This window comes from Nycticebus coucang, chromosome 4 (assembly GCF_027406575.1).
Source record: "Nycticebus coucang isolate mNycCou1 chromosome 4, mNycCou1.pri, whole genome shotgun sequence".
NCBI lineage: Eukaryota > Metazoa > Chordata > Mammalia > Primates > Lorisidae > Nycticebus > Nycticebus coucang.
In genome coordinates, this window is record NC_069783.1 from 46870530 (window position 1) to 46897027 (window position 26498).

General features: G+C 38.0%; 1 protein-coding gene and 1 pseudogene across 8 annotated transcripts in view; one reads left to right on the forward strand and one right to left on the reverse strand.

Moving 5' to 3' along the window:
- FOXN2 (forkhead box N2) overlaps positions 1–15455 on the forward strand; it is a 96070-nt gene extending 80615 nt beyond the window's left edge. For 7 of the 8 annotated variants that reach the window (XM_053588543.1, XM_053588541.1, XM_053588546.1 and 4 more), the window contains 2 exons: positions 9109–9177; positions 10933–15455. In XM_053588543.1, the coding sequence (XP_053444518.1) occupies positions 9109–9177; positions 10933–11468 (605 nt within the window). In that variant the 3' untranslated portion in view covers positions 11469–15455. The remainder of the gene's footprint in view (positions 1–9108; positions 9178–10932) is intronic. The other variant, XM_053588548.1, reaches the window with a different exon arrangement.
- A 6759-nt stretch (positions 15456–22214) lies between these two features.
- LOC128584298 (TM2 domain-containing protein 1-like) lies at positions 22215–25955 on the reverse strand (annotated as a pseudogene).
- Positions 25956–26498: the final 543 nt, after the last annotated feature.

Below are 26498 nucleotides of genomic sequence, written 5' to 3' on the forward strand. Positions count from 1 at the left end.
TGAATGACTACACTTTAAATCACAAAAACTCAGCTTAAAAGTCAGGATTTTTTTGTTTTATTCTCTCTAATTATGAAAGTATTATATGTTTATTGTAGAAGCTTTGGGCAATATAAACATTTATAAAAAAATAAAAATTACCCTCTACTATTAACATTTTGATATGATTCCTTTTGTTATGACATACAGGTAAGTAGATAAATTTGAATACATATATATATATATACATACACACACATATATATAAATTATATATATGTACACTTTTTCTCCATATACTAGACTACTATGCATACTGTTTTGTATCTCTGTTTCCATTTACGTTTCTATGTATTTTAACTTGAAAGTAGGATTTAATTTCTCAGTAATATCAGTGAAGTTGTCTTTTCTTTTTCTTTTTTTTTTTTTTTTTTTTTTTTGGCCGGGGCTGGGTTTGAACCTGCCACCTCTGGCATGTGGGACCGGCGCCCTACTCCTTGAGCCACAGGCGCCGCCCTTCTTTTTCTTTTTTTTTTGAGACAGAGCCTCAAGCTGTTGCCCTGGGTAGAGTGCTGTGGCATCACAGCTCACAGTGATCTCCAACTCCTCCGGGTCCTGGCTCCGCCTCCCAAGTAGCTGGGACTACAGGTGCCTGCCACAACACCCCGCTATTTTTTGGTTGCAGCCGTCATTGTTGTTTGGCGGGCTCGGGCTGGATTCGAACCTGCCAGCTCAGGTGCATGTGGCTGGTGCCTTAGCCGCTTGAGTGGCAGGCGCCAAGCCAAAGTTGTCTTTTCAAGTTCTACCATAAACTAGAATAAGAATAAGTCAACTATGGCCCATGGCCATTTCTGGCCAGCCATCTGTTTTGGGGCAACTGGTAAGCTAAAGGTAGTTTTACATTTGTAAAATGGCCAAGCAAAAAATAAAAATATTAATATTTCAAGACCTGAAAATTCATTAGAACAGCAGAGTTAAGTAGTTGCAACAGAGACCTGTGTATTATATTATTATATGTTTGATTTTGTCTCTTAGTGTGCAAAGCCTAAAATATTTACCTTCTGACCTTTTACTAAAAAAATTTGCCATCCTTTGAATTAGAATATGGTTCAAAATATTTCTTTTATAGGTTATTTAGGTATGAAGAACTTTTAAAAAGGCAATAAGTTGACTTTTAAAAAACATATCAGGCTCGACGCCTGTGGCTCAAGCCACTAAGGTGTCAGCCACATACAACTGAGCTGGTGGGTTCGAATCCAGCCCAGGCCCACCAAACAACAATGACGGCTGCAACCAAAAAATAGCCAGGTGTTGTGGCGGGCGCCTGTAGTCCCAGCTACTTGGGAGTCAGAGGCAGGAGAATCACTTGAACCCAGGAGTTGGAGGTTGCTGTAAGCTGTGATGCCATGGCACTCTACCCAGGGTGACAGCTTGAGGCTCTGTGTCAAAAAAAAAAAAAGTATGGAAATTCTGAATTCACTGGTCTTTTCCTTTTCATAGTTAATATTATGGGTTGGTAGCACATTAAAATAAATTTTTCTAGCGTTGCTTGGGAGTCTAGAGATGTTTCTATGGCTTTTAAAAATAGAAATTTCAGTCTCAAGCCTTTCTGTGAATCAGAAATATTTTGGGTCTTTGGAACCACAGTGTGCTAAGCCTCAGAAGCAGTCGCTAATGTCTATAAAAACAAAGGCAAAGAGTGTGAAAAGTCTTTAGAAAATTGCAAAGAAATTAAGTGGATAGAAAATCCATTTCATGTTTCAGATAACCTTCTAATATAAGACAGGTATCTGTGTTCCTCTTACATGCATGGGTAAATGTAGTTTCTCTTTATATTTCAGTAGTGATGAAATTCCTTTATCTTTTTATTGTCCCAATAAATTATGACGCTTTTTCTCTAGAGCTCATTTCACATTTTAAGAGCAGTAATTTGTGAATTCTGGGGTTTGCTTTAAATTTTGGCCTTCTTTGAAGCAGGTTAGAGAAAAGAAAATGTTTTTAAATGAAAATAAATTTTAAATAGTTTTTAAAAAGGTGGCGCCTGTGGCTCAGTGAGTAGGGCGCCGGCCCCATATGCCGAAGGTGGCGGGTTCAAACCCAGCCCCAGCCAAACTGCAACAAAAAAAATAGCCGGGTGTTGTGGCGGGCGCCTGTAGTCCCAGCTGCTTGGGAGGCTGAGGCAAGAGAATCGCGTAAGCCTAAGAGTTAGAGGTTGCTGTGAGCCATGTGACCTCATGGCCCTCCACCTGAGGGCGGTACAGTGAGACTCTGTCTCTACCAAAAAAAAAAAAAAATAGTTTTTAAAAAAATCTCTTCTCCTATTATTTTATTCCATCAACATTTTGCTTCTTCCTTTAGGGAATTTTCTCCTCTTAGTTTTAGCCGTAGTTTTACATAACTAGAGCATAGGTACTTCTCCTTCATCTGCTGACTTATATTATGCATCAACTCTCTGGTGCTCCTATCCTGAACTCATCACTAGGCCTATTCTCCTAGTAATAATTAACTTGGTGGGAAGGGTGGTTGGTATTCTAGGTTAAAACAACTCAGATCTGTCCTGGAATAGAATACAAAATTCTCATAAGTTAAGGGAAAAGAATATGACTTCTCAAATATTTAAAAAAAATTTGCCTTTGAATCTTTAGGTTGTATTCATAGACTTCTGAAGAAATTTGTTCTCTTTATATTATTTTTAGGGATAAGTTTGAAAAAACCAAGTGGATTAAACTTTCATCACAATTACTATTGAGTCACCTACATTGTGCTAGGCATGTAGTAGGTGTGTTGGGATATGCAGAGAAGAGACACCAGGCCCTGCTCTCAAAAACATGTAGTTTAACTGAAGAAAGTTGACTAGAATTATGCAGAGTACACTCAGGAAAAAGGTAGTAGGTGGCAAATTAAGCATAGAGGTAGGGCAGGAAAGGCTTCTTAGAAAAGAGAGCGGGATGGTTGAGCTGGGCCTTAAAAGTTGGGGAAATACTTAACCTCTAAGTACAGTTTGGTGGAGCCAGGGAGACCTGGCAGAGAAAACCATAACAATGGAGAAAGGTGACTGGCACTTCTTGGGAGTCTGCCTTGCAAGTTGATGGTGTGACTGATACCTAGAGGTATAAAAGAGGACCAGGTAGGTGTGGGCAAGGCAAATGAAGCAGTTTTAGGAGAGCTGATAAGGACTTTGAACTACTACTTCTGTCTATAACATTATTAAGTCTTGAGTTGCTTACTATTCTGCCTTGCATTATTTCATCTAATCCTCACAACAACCCTTTTAGTTATCAGTAGTCCCTTTTACAAATAAGGAAACTGAAGTTTGGAGAGATTAAGTAATTTTCTTAGGTTACACAACTTGTAAGTGGCATGGAAAGATTCAGATTGATGAATTCTAATTTCAGAGCCTGCACTCTTACCAGATTAGAGACATTGGGGAAGCTCCTGAAGACCTTTAAATCATGAGATTGTTGAGTTCCAGTATTAAAGCTTATTAATATATTCATCTAATACTTTGCAGACTCATCTTTACTAATCATTCCATTAGAGCTACCTTTAGACATATAAGATTTAAAGGAGAGCTGGGCTCAGTGGCTCATGCCTGTAATCCTAGCACTCTGGGAGGCCAAAGCAGGTGGATTGCTTGAGCTCAGGAGTTTGAGACCAGCCTAAGCAAGAACAAGACCCAGTCTTTACTAAAAATTAGAAACTGAGGCAAGTGGATCACTTGAGAACAGGAGTTCAGGGTTGCTGTGAGCTATGATGCTATAGCACTCTATCCAGGGCAACAGAGTGAGACTGAGGGAAAAAAAAAGATGAATAGTAGAGATTAGGCTTAGGAACTCTAGAAATTGCTATCAGCCAAAACAGGCATGGCAGTTTGTTTAAAGTATAGTTTATCTTGTTCAACTTAAAATGACTAATTTTATGTGTCAGTATCTATGGTATAGCAATTGTATAATAGATTGCAGGAGATTTGGGACTCTTATGCTGAGATAGCAAAAAAAACAAACAAACCCCTTTTTGGGTTAATATTTCGGTTTTGTGTAGGTTTGAAGTAAATGTATCTGTTTAAAAATAGTAGCTGTGCTAGGTACTGTTCTAGGCATCAGGATACATCAGTGAACAAATCATACGAAAAAATGGAACTCACATTCCAGTTAGTAAATTTTATTATTTATACTAAAACACTTGATAAACTAAAAATAAATACAAAATTTAGGCAGTTGATGGTGATGTTAGGGCCTAAGTGTATATCTAAGTTCAAGTTTAAGGTTACAAATTAACATAGTTTATATCTTCTTAAAGGGGAAGTAAACCAGTAGTAAACTTAAAGTCTTGATAGTTCATTGAAATCGCTATCCTACTTAAACAATTACAAGAGACAGCATCTCTGGATGCTGTGTATGTTAGTTTTGATAGAGGCAGTAAATCCTTTTATAGTTATGGTACTACTGAGATTATACCATTTGAATTCTGCTTCCATGGTTCTCATATCATTTTTTAAGCAAATGGTCTAAAGCTCAGATAACAGAAACATTATTTATCTTATGACAACCCTCACTCTCACATAGCTAAAAATGGTGTCTTTAAAATTTTTCCCAATTATTGTTAATAATTTCCCAGCATTCAAGGCTGGGACAATTTGGGTACAGCTGTAGTTGAACCAGTTAGGAAATCAGTAGCATGTTTTGAACCCTCAAATTCTGGTTTGTTATGAATTGGATATGGGTATGTTAGATAATATAGCAGAAATACTTTAAAAGTAGTAGAAAGTGTTTTACCAATGAAAAAACATGAAATGTTTTCTTTTTTTTTTGTTTTTGTTTTGTGAAATGTTTTCAAATATGACAATAAGCAAATGAGTCTTTCGGTTTAAATTTGATGCCAGAACTGATTGGATTTTATAAATGAAAATTCCTTGTAAGTTCTACCCAGAGAATTTTTGTTGCTTTTGTTCCAAATATTTCAAGATCCTGGCCGCGCATGGTGGCTCACTCCTGTAATCCTAGTACTCTGGGAGGAGTTGGAGACCAGCCTGAGCTAGAGCAAGACCTCCTCTCAAAAAAAGCCCGGGTGTTGTGGCAGGCACCTGTAGTCCCAGCTACTTGGGAGGCTGAGGCAAGAGAATCACTTGAGCCCAAGAGTTTGAAGTTGCTGTAAGCTATGACACAACAGCACTCTTGACAAAGTAAAACTGTGTCTCAAAAAAAAAAAAAAAAAAATAGTTCAAGATCGTTACCTTGCACAAATCATTGATACTGGTAATCAGGTGTTCTTGATTACAATATGTTTAGGATCATTCTCTATTGCTTATTTTTCATGTTAAATTTTTTTTCAGAATTAATTGGCAAGGCATGGAAGGAAGCATACTTATAAATGTTTTAAACAAATCAGATATAGGTAAAATTGTTTTGCAAAGAAGCGGTTGTTTTATAGTTAATTTCGTATAGCAGAATATAAGAAATCAATTTGGCTATAATTTATAAGAAATCTATTTAAGGAGCATTTTTCCTATCATCTTACTGTTAAAGAGACAGTATCTAATTTTGTTACCACTTTAAAAAATTCAGAAACCAAGGGGGAAAAAATGATGTTCATTTAGCTTTCTTATGTTGTCCAGATAAGCTTCTAATCAATTTTAGGTGTTATTTTTCAGAAATATGTTCCTTGAATTCCAATTGAAGTTTATTATGAGAAGTCAAGAGATAAGCTGCTTTTTTATTTTATTTTGTTTTTTGAGGCAGAGTCTCACTATGTTGCCCTGGGTAGAGTACTATGGTATCATAGCTCACAGCAACCTCAAACTCTTGGGCTTAAGCAATTCTCTTGCCTCAGCCTCCCAGGTAGTTGGAACTACAGGCGCCCGCCACAGTGCCCAGCTATTTTTTGGTTGTAGTTGTCATTGTTTGGCAGGTCTGGGCTGGATTTGAACCCGCCAGCTCTGGTGTATGCGGCTGGCGCTGTAGCTGCTGAGCTACAGGCGCTGAGCCAAGATGCACTACTTTTTTAATAACAAGGTTTTATCTCTTTTATCCCCACCTCCCTTATAAAATTGGAAACAAGATAGATCTACATTTATTAAAAGAAAAATTATTTCATGGAGCAGGAAAGCTCTGTTGGAGCTTTTGCGTATTCCTGTGCAAGTTGTGCCCTGTGCAGGGACACCTGGCTGAGGTAGAGAGTGGGATCTGAAATCCAGCCCACACTCCATTCTTCTAGCTGTGTGCCTTGAATAAGGAAGCATTCACCTGGAGGAAAAGTTGCCTTTTTTCCAGTTCCCACAGAGATACAATATGGGCTAGTGGCTGTACCTTTTTTCTTCAAAAACATGTGAAAATACTGAACTTTATCAAATTGTCTCAGATCTCATTCTAAAATATAGAAATTGGAGAGGTCTTTGTTTTGATAGCCTTTGGCTGCGGTGGGGATCATTAATTCAAATCCTTGGTATTTTCACCTCCCTGAGGTCTTTGCCCAGCTATAACTTTCTCTTGAGGCTTTCCCAACCTCTGTATTTAAAATTGCAACCACATTCTGCAGCGTTCTTTATCTTCCTTCCCTTATAATTTTCCTCCCTCATGTTTATCACCATTTGACATGCTGTGCTTTAATTAATTCTCTGTGTTCTGATGAACAGTTAGGGATTTTCCTGTTTTGTTTTCTGCTGTATTTCCACTTCCTGTAATGATGTCAGGCTCATGGTAGGACACCCAATTTATTGCATGAATAACAGACAGTTTCCAGTACCTTCTGTAATTTTCTGCACAATTTCCCACTCTAATCATGGATGCTTTGCTAGGTATTAAGTGATGATAGAGGAACCATTGAGTTCATGGGCTCTGGGGATAGACTGCTGAGGTTCACATCCTTCCACTATTTCTAGAGACTCCTCTTTGTTTTTTCACCTTTAAAATGGAAATATTAATAGTAGCCACAGCATAAAGTTGTGAGGTTTAGATAAGCTAATAAGTACTTTGAACATGCAAAGGCCACGGACAGTGCTCAGTGCTATTAATTTGGTGATCAATTTAAAGAAAGGTAGGCAAAGGTGTATTATACTCAATCTGTACATGTTTATCAAGAGCCGACCATTGTTCCAGACATTATGATGACACAGAAGATAAGACATGGTTACTACTTAAGGAAGCTGATAGTCTAATCTGGACAACAGTAATGTAGACAACATGTTTCATTAGGTCACTTTTTATTTGAGGGAAGGAAAAATAGAGTTATGTGTGTCTCATAGCAGCCGTCTTCTGATTTACTCATTAAGTCTATTAATGTTATTGTTATCAACAACAGTATTGAGTTCATGCTTTAACTGGGGGAGAAAACAATTCAGTATCATCATGGCTTTATTATTCACAATAACTTTATACTTAGATGTTGCAAGTAAATTAGAAAACTTCCTGATAATAAAAATTTCAAGTTTTGGGCTGTAGCTCGAGCGGCTAAGGTGCTAGCCACATACACCAGAGCTGGTAGTTTCAAATCCAGCTTGGGCCCGCTAAACAACAATGACAACTACAACCAAAAATTAGCCAGGTGTTGTGGCAGGCGCCTGTAGTCCCAGCTACTTGGGAGGCTGAGGCAAGAGACTCGCTTAAGCCCAGGAGTTGGAGGTTGCTGTGAGCTGTGAGCTGTGACGCCATGGCACGGCTCTGTCTCAAAAAAAAAAAAAGAAAGAAAAATTTCAAGTTTTGAGATATAGAGGGGAGACTTTCATATCTGAGTCTGATTTTAAATTTGCTCTTTATAAGCTAAAATTTATAAACACTTTCTAACTTTTCCCTCACACTTTGATTTTACTTTTCTTCAGTTAGTTACTCAGGTTCTAAAACAACATCACCAAGATAGAAGAAGACCTTACAGTAGTAGGATATAAGTAGATATGAAAACAATGACTTTATAGTAGAATCTGCTAATTTTACTAGCCTTTTTGCAGTTTTTGGCTGGGGCTGGGTTTGAACCCACCACCTCTGGTATATGGGGCTGGTGCCCTACTCCTTTGAGCCACAGGCACCGCCCACTAGACTTTTTTTTTTTAACCAGCCTTTCAAAGCCCTATTTTTCTTTTTATTTTGTAGAGACAGAGTCTCACTTTATCGCCCTCGGTAGAGTGCTGCGGCGTCTCAGCTCACAGCAACCTCCAACTCCAGGGCTTAGGCAATTCTCTTGCCTCAGCCTCCTGAGTAGCTGGGACTACAGGCACCTGCCACAATGCCCAGCTGTTTTTTGTTGCAGTTTGGCCGGGGCCGGGTTTGAACCCGCTACCCTCAGTATATGGGGCCGGCACCCTACCCACTGAGCCACAGGCACTGCCCTCAAAGCCCATTTTTTAAATCCATAATTATATTTGATCTTATGAATATTGTCTAAATCTGTAGTCTTGTGTATAATTATGGCTAAAAACATTAGTGATATTTTTGTTCCTACAATAATTGCTCATTTAGCATTGGTAGATTCATATGACCTAGACTGACCAATTACATATGTTTTTGTCCTTTGCAACTGGCATGTAATTAATGCAGTACAATACTTCATAACTGCAGATATGCATAAGTAGAGATATTGCTCAAGGTAAAAAGGCCAAAAAGTAGTCATGCTGTATATAGCCTTTTGGCTAGTTTAGTCTATTTAAGGGCAAATCTTATTAAAATGCGGTTAAATTTTTCATTTTCATTGTGAATAAAGAAAACTTTTATCATCATCTCTAGTACCTTTCCATTCTCTCTTATATAAGACTGTTTACAAACCTGGCCCATAATTTAAGTGAACAAAAGCAGATTGCAAAATAATATGTATAATAACTTCCCATTTTTGTTTAATATGTTTATGCCTTTTGAAGTAGAAGAATTTATGTGGTTCACTACAAAAGTTTTGAGACAGAACATGTTATGGTCTATTATTTCACTTCCAGTAAACACAGCCGACAGCGTCCTTTCTGATTCACTTATGCTGGGATGGGTTCACTTGTTTCTGTCCACACAGATTGTACGTTTCTCAATTTTAGCATATCTCTTAACTTTCATACACCCAGTCTTAACACTGGTTATCTTTGAATGCATGAAAACATTTTTCAATCACCTCTCTTTTATAAAGAACATTAATATTACCACCTTTTTCCCTTTTTAGATTCTGATATTGATGCTGCCACTGCAATGATGCTTTTAAATACTTCCATAAAACAAGGAATTTTAGAATGTAAGCAATTGTGCTTTTCTTTTTAAAATACATTTTTGTGAGTGCTTCTTTAAATTTATTTTGGAATATAAAATGCTTAAGTGTTACAGACAAAATTACTTCTTTTCAGCCAAATTGTGTTTTAATTTCAATAATTTCTGTTTCATATTTCTATTAATTTCTATGAGTAATTGAGAGATTGAAATTAATGTTGTAACAGATTTTTTTTACATTAACCAAGAAATGGAGGGGAAAAAAATAACATATTAAGAAAACAAGTATAGCTCGGCACCCTTAGCTCAGCGGTTAGGGTGCCGGCCACATACACCCGGTCTAGCAGATTCAAACCCAGACCTGGCCTACTAACAGTTAACAATGACAACTACAACAACAACAAAAAATAGCCCGGTGTTATGGTGGGTGCCTATAGTCCCAGCTACTTGGGAGGCTAAGGCAAGAGAATCGCTTAAACCCAGGAGTTGGAGGTTGCTGTGAGCTGTGATGTCACAGCACTCTACCCAGGGCAACATAGTGACACTCTGTCTCAAGAAAAAAAAAAAAAGTAATCTGAAATTTTAAGAAAGGTTAAAAAAAAAGAAAAGAAGCTTAAAGAGCTAAAAGTAAAATGGAAACTATAAGAAAATACAGTGAATGAAAGGATATTTATAACTTTAGAATAGGAAAAGTTTTTTTAAGATACAGAATGAAAAATCTATAAAGGAAAAGATGGGTAAATTTGATAAAACACAAGAATGTTAGAGTTCTGACAATAAAAGATGTCTATAAGAAAGGTAATGTAAAATACTGGGAGAGCATATTACATACATTTTTTTTTTACCATATATAACCACAGACTAATACTGAGTCTGTATATAAAAGGATCCTACAAGTAAGAAACAAGAAAGTAATTCAACAGAAGAATCAGCAACGTATATATACAAACAGGCACATCTCAGAAGAAGAAATATATATGAGCAATGAAAGAACTTCTTGGCCGGGCATGGTGGCTCAAACCTGTAATCCTAGCACTCTTGGAAGCTGAGGCAGGAGGATCGTTTGAGCTGAAGAGTTTGAGGTTACTGTGAATTAGGCTGATGCAGTGGCACTCTGGCCTGGGCAACAGAGTGAGAATGTCTCAAAAAGAAAAAAAAATTGAAAAAATATGTATAAAAGATGCTCAGCTTCTCTAGAAAATGGGGAAACAATATTGATAAATTTTTTTGTTCACAAAATTATCAAAAATTAAGATGATATGATAAATATGGGAATAGGTTTTGTCATACAGTGTTGGATGTAAATTGGTGCAACCATTTTGGAGGGCAGTTTGGGGACACCAGATATAACTTAAAGTGCTCCCTTTACTGAACAATGCTGTTTTTTCATGTCTCTCTTAGAAAATTATTTGCACGCATTTGAGAAAAGATATCTAGAAGGATTGTTGCAGCATTATTTGTACTAAGGAAAAATTAGAAAGTACCTAAATACCAACAAGGAAATGCTTAGCTAACAGTGGTATATTCATATTGAGGTATTCTGAATAAGCATTTCAAAATAGTTATTTGTTGCATGGAAAAGTCAAGGCCTACTATTAAATGTTTTTTTAACTTTTCAGACTGATGTCTGCAGAATGATATCATCTGGGTAAAAAAGTAAAAACCTCCAAAACATTACTAATCTAAAGCACTTACTGCTTAGGAGTAATAAGAGTAGTTTTAAATGGTCTGTTTTTGCAATCAAATGGATTTGACCTATTAATGGAAATTTTATTTTCCACAGGTGAGAAGCCTCTTCCTCTTAAAACAGCATTGCAAAAAAAGAGGAGTTATGGCAATGCATTTAATCATCCCAGTGTTGTACAATTACAAGAGAGTGATTCTTTACCCACCAGCATTGATCCAAAAGAAGATCACAATTATAGTGCAAGTAGCATGGCAGCACAGCGCTGTGCATCCAGGTCTAGTGTGTCTTCTCTGTCTTCTGTGGATGAGGTCTATGAATTTATCCCAAAGACTGGCCATGTGGGAAGTGATGGCAGTGAAGGATTTCACAGTGAAGAAGACACAGACGTTGATTATGAAGATGATCCTCTTGGAGACAGTGGCTATGCATCACAGGCTTGTGCAAATACCTCTGAAAAAGGGCAGTCAGGCAAAAAGATGCGTAAGCAGTCATGTCAAGAAATTGATGAGGAGCTCAAAGAGGCAGCTGGATCTCTGCTGCACCTTGCTGGAATCCGTACATGTCTAGGTTCCCTAATAAGTACTGCAAAGACACAAAATCAAAAGCAACGAAGAAAAGAGAAATACTATTAGTGTAAAATTATTTTAAAGTGTGGCAATACTTTTTCTTAATCCTTTACAAGGGATATCAAAGCCATAATGGACTTACTTAATTTTAGGATGGGGCATGGGTATTAAATTAATACTTGTTTCTTTGAAAATATTTTTGCTTTTTGTTTCTTAAAATTTTTATTCTACAATTGCTGTTAGGATCATGCCTGATCGTAAACACATGATATGAAGTCCTAAAAGCATAATTTTTGTGATAAGTGTCTCTAAGATTTGGAAATTTTTGTATAAGAAAAACCCTAGCCTCTGTCTTAAACTTGTAGGAAAACTGTTTTCGTCTGTTTATATGTCAAAATGTAAGATTTGGAAATTCTATAACTTTTTAAAAATGTTCTTTTCCAATTTGTAATTAACTATAGTTATTGATCCTGCTATAAATTTTGCTGATGTCTTTTTCATATACTCCTCTCCTGATACACAATCCAGTGAGATAAGATTGTTTTTTTTATTTTGTTCTAATTTTTTTTTTTTTTTAATTTTTTTTGTTGTAGCATGAGCAAAGTCAGATATAAATTGGAAGAGATTCTGGATGTCTAGAAAATTCCTTTTGACTACACAGGTAGAGAAGACAACAAAGAGTTCTAAGATTTAGAAAAGGCAACTTTGTGATGTGATTTCATGTAAGAACACTCCCAATTCCTATTACAACGGTATCTTTGAAATGTTTTTACTTCATAAATATCGCATAGCATTTAGTAGGGCCTTTGTTCTTTCCGAAACTGCTTTGTAGACATTAAGTTTTAGCCACTAGCTGCCTTTGTTGAGTAGAAGTTGTCCAATGAAAGGATATAGCCATAGAGCGTGTTATGGAATAACACCCATTTTGACACACTTTTGCAATAAGAGAATCTTTCATTTGCTTGCCAAATGTGTACTGCATTCTGAGAATCTTGTAATAGGAATGGAGTGTAATAAAACTTTTTTTTTTTTTTTGTGGTTTTTGGCCGTGGCTGGGTTTGAACCCACCACCTCCGGCATATGGGACAGGCGCCCTACTCCTTGAGCCACAGGCGCCACCCAACATTTTGAATACTGATTACCTCTGTTATAAATAAAGGTAGGTCATCTAGGAACAAACTTCTTTCCAAGCTTTGAATCAATTAAATTCATTTGAATACCAAATTAAATTTTTAAAAACTTAATGTACCCATAGAGACAAAATACCTTCAGGGATTTCAAAATCTGGATAAAATTAGGTCTTATACAATACAACCTTTTTAACGAAACAGTGTAATACTCATGTGCCATTAATTCATGCTAAAAGATTTTTATATTACTGTTCCAAAAGTGCATTGACTAGGTGTTTTAAATATTTGAGTAAATCCGCTTATATGAGATAATTTTACACAATATCATTTGTATAGTTTGACTAGATTATTCAGAAAGAAAAGGGATAACTAATAAGCTAAGCTTGCTCATTATATATTTTTTACAATGGTGGAAGCAACTTTCCCAAAGTTAAATCTTATGTTATATGTGTATCCTATGTCATAAGACAATGACCTTGTTTTCATTTTTCTGATAAATATGTACGTGTGCACAGATAGACTCACATATGCCTGGTATGCACGGTCAAGCTCATGATGTTGATCTGCTGCTTTCAACTGTTCTGTGACTATAAAAGCATTTTCTTGGATTTTTTAAAGAGACAGATATTTATATTTTACCTCTAAATTTTATTTGGGCAAAACTGTCAAATGAGAATGATAACAAAAACATCTTTTTCAGTTGACAAGACTGTAAGCCAGGGATAACAGTATTAATGTTCTCTGTCCTGTTTCCATGTCAATTTAAATTTAACCTGGATAGCCACATTGATAGAATTGGTGCTGTTGAAATATAGTAATGTTAAAATCTGATAATGAAAAAGTGGCCCTTAAATATGCAGAATGAATAAAGCACCAGAAAAAAATGCTTTTACCACAGTATAAATAATAGAGATTACACAAATCATTTTAATAATAATATTTTTAAGTTACTACCATAGCTTTCTGGATAGATCTTGGTAACAATGTTTGAGTGATCTGGTTCCAGTTTATATCATTCTACTGAAATTCTGTACCACAGATGTTCAACATAGTTCCTGTCCATTAGATAATTACTCTTTAGAAGTAAAGGAAAATGACCAATGATGAAAAGGAACGGATTTATTTCTAGCTCTAACAAGGGATCTTCAAAGTTATTTTTGTCTTGACATACCTAGTAATTCTTCGAACCCTTTGATTTTTTTTTCTCTCCTTCATGTACTCTTCTCTCAAATTTATATGCTTAAGTTACACTCATCAATGGAAGGATAACAAACACTTGTGCACTGAAAGCTAGCAAGGAGAAGTTACACAACATTTATACTTATTATACAGAATGTAGTGCATCTGTGTAAGTTTCCAATTGCTACCGTACCAAGGCAGTTATTTTCAAGGGGAAGAATCTTTTTCATTAGGGTCCCCCTATTATTGTTATTTCCAGAGAAATTATGATTTCATTCCTCAGGTATGTTGAAATAGAAACATGGCTGATAACCACCAGTAAGGAAAGTCACTCCAGGTCCTATGGACTGGAAATTGCATTCTCAACACTAGATTTTACTATAATAAAAATAACTTGGAAACCCCAGAGAGGTTACATATTTTCCCACATTACTTAAAACTGTGATTTCAGCTAATTGCCTTATGTCAAAATAATACAAATTTTGTTGCAACAGATTCCTGTTTATAATAGATCTTAGTAAAAGTTTGGATTCAGCATAGCATAATTGATCTTCATCTTTCACACCTCAAATAAAATCAGTGTTTCTTGAATATGTATTTTTGAAATTTGTGCAATATATTACTAAATTAGTTAGTATTGTATTTTACTTTTCAAATTCAGAGAAAGAGAACAGATTACTTGTAATTCATGGAAAAGCTAATTGTCGGTGGATCACCTCCCTTTTTCCACCTTTGAGCCTTTCTTGTCTTGATAGCCAGCATGACTTCTCTTAAATTAGGTTCATTTGTATATAGTAAAGTTTAGTATATATTTTTTTCTTTTGCTATTTTCTGAGGCATTATTGTAAAGAGTTCATATTAGTTAAATCTACTTCAGCATAAATGCAAAGCTAGAGCAAGTGTTAAGGAGGGAATATATATATATATATATATATATATATATATATATATATATATGTATACATACATATATAATATATATAGTGGTAGACCAGGAAGCCTTTCCCGGCAATTAAATCAACAGATGTGAATACTTCACAAAGCTGTATGGACTAATGTCTTAAATACTACAGTAACTTAACACCTTTTTGTGAAGACCACAGCATTTATTTAAGAAATTTTGAGGCTTTCTGAATTACATATATTTTATAGTTTGTTAGTTTGAAATGTGTCTAAGCTTTGACTTAAAGTTTATTTCATTATGTTAATGATGTAGTCAAAATATTTATTGAAAGACAAATTAGGGTATTTTAATGTTACACCTGCCATTTTTTCTTAAAGCACATTCTTTGTATCTAACTGCCAGTGCCATTATCAAAACTTATTTTTAAAATTGTTGTACATTTCTTAATTAAACAAGTGCTTAGTTTTAAAGTATTATGTTGCCATCATATAGTGTATAAAAAATGTATAATTGCCAATTCATTATAACTATTATTTATTTTTAAATGAAAGTGTGAGAATGCTTTCTGATTCAAAAAATTTGTTATTAAAGTGTTTGCTCATCCTCTTTTCTGATGTAGCATAAAATTTGTTCTGAGTCTGAGTTATAACTGCCAGTACATGACCAGTCACGAGTGAACCACTTCTCGGTTGCCAGTCTTTGCTCATATTAAAAACAACTTACAGATGTTTAGTTTTTGTATCTAATCCCTGATTATTAAAATGTTTATAAAGTTTATTTTTACCAAAGAGATGCAATTCATTATGATAAAGTATTGCAGAATAAACTTTGTTTTGTAACATGTTTGTGCTTTTTCTGTTCTTCTGTGGAGAAGATTGGCGGTGGGGGGAGAAGTTAGTGTGGGTGGCTCATAACTTCTACACAAACACACTTTCCATTGTAGCATTACACGGTTGGAATCATAGAGACAGATGAAAAATACAGTATCAATTTAAGAATTCTTCAAAATCTGGATTAATTATTGTTCTACCTGTTTTTTTTGTTGTTGTTTTTTAATTGAGACATTCTCACTTTGTCACCCTCAGAGTGGTAGAGTGCCATGGTGTCCACAGCTCACAGCAACCTCAAACTCTTGGGCTTAAGTGATTCTCTTGCCTCAGCCTCCCAAGTAGCTGGGACTATAGGCGCCCGCCACAACGCCTGGCAATTTTTTTGTTTTTAGCAAGCCGGGCCTGGGTTTGAACCCACCAGCCCTGGTGCATGAGGCCGGCACTCTACCCACTGAGTTATGGGTGCTGCCCTTCTTGTTTGATTTTTGGAGGGTTTTTTTTTTTTTTTTTTTGAGACAGTCTCAGTTTGTTGCCCTTGGTTGAATGCTGTGGCGTCATAGCTCACAACGACCTCAAACTCCTGAGCTCAAAACAATTCTCTTGCCTCACCCTCCCAAGTAGCTGGGACTACAGGCACTTGCCACAACACCTGGCTATTTTTTAGAGGCGGGAGGGTCTCACTGTTGCTCAGGCTGGTCTCGAACCTGTGAGCTCAGGCCAACAACCCACCTCAGCATCCCAGAGAGCTAGGATTACAGGGATGAGCCACTGTGCCCAGCTTTCTACCTAGTTTTTAGAAGTAATTTTACTCATCAAAAGCTAAAACAGTATTATTCTATTTGTCAAGTCAAACATCTTTTCCTATTCATTTGCATGTATCTGAGATATTTTGAAATATATCTGGGAAAAGTGGAGTAGAAGATGAAAATGAAATTAGTAAGATTTCAAGTATAGTGGTATTACTTTAAAAATACCAATAATATCATCTGTTTAAAAACTGCAGCATTATAAAATGAAATAGTATAAAAGCAACATTTTAGTCTTAAATCACCAACTCCCTAGAAGTTCTGTACTGGCAATTTAAATAGTATTTTTTACACTGTTTATTTAAAATGAGTCAAATGAGACAGCCATATTGTTTGTTTATTTTTATTTATTTTTTAAGACAAGAATCTCACTTTATTGCTCTGGGTAGAGTGCTATGGCATCATAGCTCACAGCAACCCCAAACTTTTGGTCCTGCCTCAGCCTCTCAAGTAGCTAGGATTACAGGCACCCACCACAACACCCAGCTAGTTTTTCTATTTTTAGTAGAGAGGGGTCTTGCTCTTACTCAGGCTGGTCTTGAACTCCTGAGCTCAAGCAATCTGTCTGCCTCAGCCTTCCAGAGTGCTGGGATTACAGGCATGAGCCAGTGTGGCCGGCCAGCCATATTGATTTTTAACTACCACCCCTGTTCTGCCCTCTGCCTTCCAAGGCATTCCTTTGGAATGCAGTCATTTAAAAATCATAAGCATTTAGAAGCCATGTACTTGTTCAAGAATTGTATTCTCCCTGGTGCATTCACCATTAACTAGTTGCAAAAGGCAAAGAAATACATAATATTTGTAGTGAAATAGCTATTATTAAACTATTGGTCTAGAATACACTTTTCCTTAAGAATTTCAGGACAAAGTTATCATAAACTGTACAAAGACTTAGACTGTAATAATAGATTTGTTGAAAATTGCTGGGTGACTGACGCCTGTAATTCTAGCAACTCAGGAGGCTGAGGCAGAAGGATTGCTTGAGGCCAGGAGTTTCAGACCAGCCTGGGCAACATAGCAAGACCCTGTCTATAAAAAAATAGCAAAAAATGTTAAAATTTTTCATTCTTTTTTTGAGATAGATTATCACTTAATTGCCCTGGCTAGATGTGCAGTGGCATCATCGTAGCTCACTGCAACCTAAAACTATCTAGACTCAAGCAAACCTGGGTCACCCTCCCAAGTAGCTGAGACTAAATGTGCGGGCCACCATGTGTGGCTACTTTTTCTATTTTTTATAGAGATGGGGTCTTGCTTAGGCTGCCACCAACACCTGTCAAATTGAAACAGAAAGTAGAAGAATGCTTGCCCCTGGGGGACGAAGGGAATGGAGAGTTATTTAGTGACCATGGAGTTCGAGAGATTGGTCACACAGCATTGTGAATGTATGTGCTGAACTGCACACTTAAAAATAGGTTAGGAAGTTTTATGCTATGTGTGTTTTATCACCATTTAAAAACAAAAAGAAAATAAAAAGAAATGAACTCTCAAGACATGGAAGAAACTTAAGTGGAAAGAAGCCGTTCTTCAAAGGCTACATACTGTAACTCCAACTTCAGTCATGCATTGCTTAGCAAGGGGCATGTGTTCTCAGAAATGCACCTTTAGATGAATTTGTCATTGTGTGAACATCCTGGAGTGTACTTAACACAAACCTAGGTATAGCCTACTGCATGCCTTCTCTGTGGCTACAAACCTATACAGTGCACTACTGTACTGAAGACTATAGGGGACTATAACACAATGGTACAGATTTCTAAATATAGAAAAGGTACAGTAAAAATACGGTATAAAAGATAAAAAATGGGGCAGTGCCTGTGATTCAGTGAGTGGGGCGCTGGCTCCATATACTGAGGGCGGAGGGTTCGAGCCCGGCCCTTGCCGAACTGCAACAAAAAAATAGCTGGGCATTGCAGCGGGCGCCTGTAGTCCCAGCTACTCGGGAGGCTGAGGCAAGAGAATCGCCTAAGCCCAAGAGCTGGAGATTGCTGTGAGCTGTGACATTACAGCACTCTAACGAGGGCAACAAAGTGAGACTCTGTCTCTTAAGAAAAAAAAAGATAGAAAATGGTACATCTACACAGGGCAAAGCCATGAATGGAGCTTTTAGGACTGGAAGTTGCTCTGGGTGAGTGAGTGAATGTGAAGGCCTAGGACATTACTGCACACGACTGTAGACCTTATAAACGCTGTACATTTAGGCTACAATACATTTATGAAAAGAAATTGTTACCAGGTGTAGTGGCTCTCGCCTGTGATCCTAGCACTCTGGGAGGCCGAGGCAGGTTGATTGCTTGAGCTCACAAGTTCGAGACCAGCCTGAACAAAGACCCTGTCTCTACTAAAAACAGAAAAACTGAGGCAAGAGGATCACTTGAGCCCAAGTTGGAAGTTGCTGTAGCCATGATGCCAAGGCACTCTATCCAGAGTGACAGCTTGAGTCTCTGTCTCAAAAAAAAAAAAAAAGGAAAAAAGAAATTGTCTTCAACGATAAATTAACCTCAGTTTACTATAACCTTTTTACTTTAGCTTTTTCATTTTTTTAAAACTTTTTGACTCTTTTGTAGTAACACTTACTTTAAAAACAAACTCATTGTACAACTGCACAAAAAGATTTTCTTTCCATATTTTCTGTAAGCTTTCTTTTTTTTTTTTTAACTTTTTAAATGTTTTGTTTAAAAGTAAAATACAACACACACATTAGCCTAGGCATGCACGGGCTCGAATCATCAATATCACCACTGTCTTGCACCTCTACATCTGGTCCCACTGGAAAGTCTTTAGGGGGAATAACACACATGGAGCTGTCACCTCCTGTGATAACAACGGCTTCATCTGGAATACCTCCTGAAGGACCTCTCTGAGGCTATCACACAGTTAACTGGTTAATAAGTAGGAGTACACGCTAAAGTAAATGTACAGAATAGAAAATACATTAACCAGGCCAGCACAGTGGCTCACACTTGTAATCCTAGTACTCTGGGAAGCCCAGGTGGGTGGATCCCCTGAGCTCACAGGTTCAAGACCACCCTGAGCAAGAGTGAGAACCCATCTCTAAAAATAGCCAGGCATGGGCGGCCCCTGTGGCTCAGTGAGTAGGGCGCCGGCCCCAGATATCAAGGGTGGCGGATTCAAAGCCGGCCCTGGCCAAACTGCAACAAAAAAATAGGCAGGTGTTGTGTTGGGGGCCTGTAATCCCAGCTACTTGGGAGGCTGAGGCAAGAGAATCACGCAAGAGCTGGAGGTTGCTGTGAGCTGTGACACTAGAGCACTCTACCAAGGGCAACAAAGTGAGACTCTGTCTCTAAAAAAATAGCCGGCGTTATGGCAGTGCTTGTAGCCCCAGCTATTTGGGAAGCTGAGACAAGAGAATTGCTTAAGCCCAATGGTCTGAGGTTGCTGTGAGCTATGATGCCACAGCACTGTACCAGGGGTAACACAGTGAGACTCTGTTTAAAAAAAAAAAAAAAGAAGGGTCGGCGCCTGTGGCTCAGTGAGTAGGGCGCCGGCCCCATGTGCTGAGGGTGGCGGGTTCAAACCCGGCCCCGATCAAACTGCAACAAAAAAAAAATAGCTGGGTGTTGTGGCGGGCGCCTGTAGTCCCAGCTGCTCAGGAGGCTGAGGCAAGAGAATCGCGTAAGCCCAAGAGTTAGAGGTTGCTGTGAGCTGTGTGACGCCATGGCACTCTACCCGAGGGCGGTACAGTGAGACTCTGTCTCTACAAAAAAGAAAAAAAAGAAAAGACACTAACCAGTATCATAGTCATGTATTATCATTGTTAAGTATTGTGTCCTGTACATAATTATAAGTGCTGTATTTTCATATGATTGACAGTGCAGGTTTGTTTAAACCAGTATCGCCCAAAACACGTGAGTAGGGCAGCGCCTGTGGCACAAAGGAGTAGGGCGCTGGCCCCAGATACCGGAGGTGCTGGGTTCAAATCTGGCCCCGGCCAAAAAATAAATAAATAAATAAATAAAACACATGAGTAATTCATTGTGTTATGATGACATAATGGCTAACATGAAATTTTTCAGCTCAATCATAATCTTACTCGACTATGTATGAGGTCTGACAATTAAGTTTGGGAACTCATCCTAGAAAAAGTGCCACGTACCTCATTCCTGAATACTGCTAAGGTCTTCTTCAAGGTCCTCCCCTTGGGAAGCCGTGCACTGACGCCAGCACCTAGTCCACCCGTCAAAGCAATTTTGGAACTCTTTTTCTGGAATGGTCCTTAGAGCTGTTGTTGTTTTATCCTTGATGTCCTGAAAATCAAAATGTCTTCCTAGCAATCAATATTTCATTTATCTTCACATTAAAAAAAGTCACTGGTGGCCATTAAGGTGAGTAGGGAAGGTGTTCCAATGTGGTATTTTGTTTACTAGCCAAAATCTCCCTCACAATGCCATGTGAGCTGGGGCATTGTCATGATGCAAAAGCCATGAGTTGTTGGCCAAGATTTTCAGGTAAGATTTTCTTAACTGTTTCTCTATTGTTGATTACTTGGTCTGCTATGCTTCTCGCAGTCACCTGAGCATTTTTTGCAGTGTTTTCATCCATTCTGCTCCTTACTGGCCACCCTGATTTCTCTTCATTAGTGATGCTTTCTCTCCCCTCAGAAACAACTTTCAATCCATTTGTACGCTGCTGTTTTCTTCATGGCATTATCCCCATAAACAAATATGTGCCTGATTTCACTTCCACTCTTGCCAAGTTTAACAAGGAATTTACGAATGTTTGTTCATTGCCCTGATTTAAGCTCTGACATTCTCCAGACAGCACACAAAACACTCAGCAATAATGAATGCCATTCAGTAAGACACCACCAAACATCGACACAAACACAACTGTGGGACACTGATATACCAAGGTTATGAAACCTTACTGAGCTGTTTGCCAAGGGAAGTGCACAGTGGCAAGTTTGCAAACTTGTCAGACCTTGGCTATGTGGCCTATCTTTGACCAATACATCATTATTCAGTGTGTGACTTATATGACACTCTGAGAAAAGTGTAACTATGAGGACAGTAGAGAGATCAGTTGTAGCCAGGTGCTTCAGGGGGTTGGGGGGCTGAATAGGTGGAGCACAGGAGATTTTCAGAGCAGTGATGCTATTCTGCGTGATACCGTACTGGCGGATACAAGTCATTATGCATTTTCAAAGCCTATAGAAATTAAAACCAGAATGATACCCTAGTGCATACTATGGATTTTAGTTAATAGTAAGTGTTCATATTGGCCCATCAATTGTAACAAATGTAGTATACTAATACAGTATAATAATAGGAGAAACTGTGGTATGGTGACGGCAGGAACTGGACATCTGGGAACTCTGAACTTTTCCCTCAATTTTTCTGTAACCTAAAACACCTCCAAAAATCTATTAATTAGAAAACAAAACAAAACTACCTCCCAATTACCACCCGACGTAGCCTCCAATGGCCAAAGCTGAAGCAAGATGAGCACCAAAATAATGAAGTAGTATTGCGTTTTATTTTAGTGTATAAAATAAATGTCCATGAATCCATTCTGATGTGAATGATTGAATAAATTAATACATGGTGGAGAATCTCCCATGCAGAAGAATTTCAAATAAATTACTCAGCTACTCCACCCCAAGGAGGGAAGCCTAACTTCTTACTTTTTTGTGTAAGTTATACTTTTATTTTTCAGAAGCAAAAATGATACATGGCAACTTACCTTTGTAAAAGACATGAAAGACTATCAGAGTAATAAGCTATCTACCTCACAGAGACAGCAGCCTGAGAAAGACTATTTTATAGGTCTGAAAGAAAGTCCTATTAAATAAATCTCAGAATTATGTACCTTTGACTAAGTCAACAAAATAAAAATAGCCATGACAAAATTATCTAAAACCCAATGAAGAGGTGCGCGAAGAAGGAAAAAAAAAAAAATCAAGGAGGCTCAAATCTGTTTCTTTTTGAAAATATTTACAGATATAACTGTGTTTTTCTAAATGTTTCCATTAGTAATACTCAGTCTGGTAAGTCTGGTTCTATAATAATCTATCATGTAACTATGTCCATCTGAAGGTCCAAAAATCTGCTTTGAAATAAGAATAAAATCAATTAGGATCCCAATTCCAAAAAACCCTACAGTGGAAAACTTCAACAACCCCGAGAAAGGTTATCCAAGGTAAAATCGACCTGCTCCCAACCATCCAAGAAAAAGAGACAATACAACTGCCACTTTGTGTGAGTAGCCATTTACACGTGGACAAGATAGGGGCTTGAATAAACCACCTTCACTTCCAGTAAAACGTGTTTCATTGCCGCTGAAATCCTCACAGGTTATGTTGGGTGCTGGAAAACATTGAACGTGAGCTGTATAGTCTGCACAGCATTATTTATTTTTGGATCTTTGTATATTGAGGTCCTCACACTTAAGCAACTCCTCGCCCCCCAGTGGCGGCTATGGCGACAGCCCCCAAGGTCCTATGGTGACTGAAATGAGCCACAGGACATGGAGGAACTGGGCGGTCACAGCTCCCAAAAGAACCAGCTGGAAGCCTCAGGAAGCTGCCATGTTGGAGACTGGAGGATGCCCCTAACTTATTTCTTAAGTGTAGGCTATTCATAATGACTTCCTTCTTTGGAAGGGATGAGGAGGCAGTGCCCTTACACTGCAGAAACCTGACGAACGAACTTCGTCAGGTGGCCTAGGTCAATACCAGCAGTCATGAATCATGTGGATAGTACCCTTGATATAATAAAACAGCAGACTTTACCTCTGTGATTTTTTCCTCCCCAAATCCATAGTCTAATCATGAAAAAAAAATCAGATAAATTCCAGTAGTTTGGTATGCTACAATATCCCTGACAACTATTTCTCAAAATTGCCAAGGTCATCACAAAAAATGAAAACCTCAGAAACTTTCGGGGCCGCGCCTGTGGCTCAGTCGGTAAGGTGCCAGCCCCATATACCGAGGGTGATGGGTTCAAACTCGGCCCCGGCCAAACTGCAACCAAAAAATAGCCGGGCGTTGTGGCGGGCGTCTGTAGTCCCAGCTACTTGGGAGGCTGAGGCAAGAGAATCGCTTAAGCCCAGGAGTTGGAGGTTGCTGTGAGCTGTGTGAGGCCATGGCATTTCTACAGAGGGCCACAAAGTGAGACTCTGTCTCTACAAAAAAAAAAAAAAATTGCTTTTAAAAACCTGAGAAACTTTCACAGTCAAGGGGAGCCTGACTAAATGTGATATATCCTGGATGGGGCCTAGGAACAGAAAAAGGGTGTTAGGTAAAGAAATAAGAATATCTGAATAAAGTATGGCCTTGTGTTAATAATAATGTATCAATAGCAGTTCATTAATTGTAACAAATGTAGCACACAAATGTAAGAGGCTAATATACATGACAGCGCAAAGCTTGCAGGGCAGAGAGTATTTGCAAAGTATTTACTCAAATTTTTTGTAACTCGGGGCAGTGCCTGTGGCTCAGTGAGTAGGGTGCATGCCCCATATACCAAGGGTGGCATGTTTGAACCCCGGCCAAACTGCAACCAAAAAAATAAAATAGCGAGGCCTTGTGGGGGTTGCCTATGGTCCCAGCTACTGGGGAGGCTGAGGCAAGAGAATCACTTAAGCCCAGGAGTTGGAGATTACTGTAAGCTGTGAGGCCACGGCACTCTACTGAGGGCAGCATAGTGAGACTCTGTCTCAAAAAAAAAAAAATTTATAACTCTAAAACTGCTCTAAAAAAATAAAGTCTATTAAAAGAAATCTTCAAACAAAGAAAACTCTAAGCCCAGATGGCTACACTGGGGAATTATATTAATTATTTAAGGAAGAAATAATGCTATTTATAACTAAACTCCTTAAAAACAAAAAGGAGAACAAGGAAAAATTTTGCAACTTACTTTATGAGGCTATCATTAACCTAATACCAAAACCAAGTAAAAACATTGTTTAAAACAACTACAGGCCCCCAGTACAGGATCTGACACCTGTAATCCTAGCACTCTGGGAGGCCAATGTGGGTGGATTGCTTGAGCTCAGGAGTTCACGCACAGCCTAAGCAAGAGCAAGACTTGTCTCTACTGAAAATACAAAAATTAGCTGAGCATTGTGGCTGGTGCCTATAGTCCTAGCTTCTTGGGAATTTGAGGTAGAAGGATTGCTTGAGCCCAAGAGTTTGAGGTTGCTGTGAGCTATAATGATGCCAGGGCATGCTACCCAGGTCAACAGAGTGAGACTTTGTTTTAAAAAAGAAAGAAAAACCTACAGATAATATCCCTCATGAATGTAGATACAAAAATTCTTTGCAAAATCTAATGAAATTCAGTAATACACAAAAGGCAGGATACCTCATGACCAATGGAACTTATCCCAGGAGTGCAAGTTGGTTCAACAGTGAAAATCATTATGTAATTCTCATATCAGGGTGGTGCCTGTGGCTCAAAGGAGTAGGGCGCCAGCCCCATATGCCGGAGGTGGCAGGTTCAAACCCAGCACCGGCCAGAAACTGCAAAAAAAAAAAAAAAAAAAATTCTCATATCAACACATACAAGAAGAAAAAAATGACCATTTCAACAGATGCAGAAAAGTTTTTAACAAAATTCAATGCTATTCATGATAAAAATTTTAAGCAAACTAGGAACTCCTACAATAGAAAACTCAGAAATAAAGAGAAACAAATTGCTGATACAATGTGCATGAAATCAATCTAAAAGAATATATATGTGATTCCATTTGCATGGAAAAAAGACAAATCTAATCCTCTCTATAGTGACAGAGAGCAGATTGGGGATTACCTAGGACCAGGGCTAGGGGGTTGGTGGGCAGGGTTTAGAATCATACACATTGTACAAAAGAGAGAAAAGCTTCTTGGTATTCCAATTTATTTCTCAATAATTTGTCTGCAAATTATTGGCATTCCAAATTATTTTTCAATAATTTGTCTCATTTGAACTGTAGACTCAAAGAAATAATGCAAATGTGTTGTCAAGCAACAAATGATAAATTGAAATAAATCAAACAGCTCTATTAGAACTGATAGTTGAATAAAAACCTTCAACTCAAACTGATGGCTTCCACATAGAATATGAGATGGATTGTAGAGAAAAATATTTAAAAGGTTTCTAAGAAGAGCTGGGTGGATGTAGGAGACTAGTTACTAGAAACTCAAAAACTTTTTTTGAAACTTAAGAACTACCTAACTCTGATTTAGTGATCTGTGATCAGTGTTACCCCAAATGTTATAATAACCAATCATTGAGTGTCTTCTACTAGCCAGGCTTGGGAAGTACAAAGCCAAGTATTTATATATTGTTTATTCTTTTATTGAAGCCTCACATCACCTCTGTGAATTTAATGAGGTAAATGCTATAAATGAAGAAACCCAGATTCAAGAAGCTTAAGTTCCCCATGGTCACACTTGCTAGTAAACAATTAAAAACCTGAGTCTAATTGCTAAATGTGTGCCTTCCTTACCAGGTTTTGTTGTCTGTAGGTTCTAGGAATATACAGGCACAAAACATGCTTGATCATTTATTCATTTGTTTAACAAATCTCCATTAAGCACTTTTTAATGTGTTGGGCCTTGGCAGTCTGGCAGTATTAGGCAGGGACCAAATCTGCAGGTGGCAGATACAGGCCAGGATGGCAGATGCTAGGGACGGAGAAGTCAGAAGACCAATCAGGGGAAGGGACTGCAGGAAAAATGCAGATTGTTACCTGTCAATCATCCGGTAATATCCTACACTGTAACCCCACTCCTGAGTATACCAATAAAAGGAAACCACCTGGGGGCGGTGCCTGTGGCTCAAAGGGGTAGGGCGCCAGCCCCATATGCCGGAGGTGGTGGGTTCAAACCCAGCCCCCGTCAAAAACTGCAAAAAAAAGAAAAAAAAGAAAAAAAAAGGAAACCACCTGGGAGTCCTTAAGTCAGTCCACTTGGCAGCCTGACTGCTGCCTCTGTCTGGAATGTATTTTAACTTTGTATAGCTTCCTAATTTTCTTGGGGGGAGGGGGGGAGCCTGTTTGTATGGAATTGCTTCCTGTCTGCGATCACACTGTTCCACAGGCCTTGCTTGTGATTCTTCCAAGCGAGGAGCAAAGAGTCTACCAAGAACCAGACCTGGCAGCAGTGAACAAAACAGATAGATCTCTGCCCTCCTGCAGCGTGCATTCTAGTGAGAGGAGAAAGACAAAATAAGAGAGTGACATACAATATCAGAAGTGACAAATGACACGAAGAAAAAGGCGAGGAAGAGAAAGTCCAGGGGTGA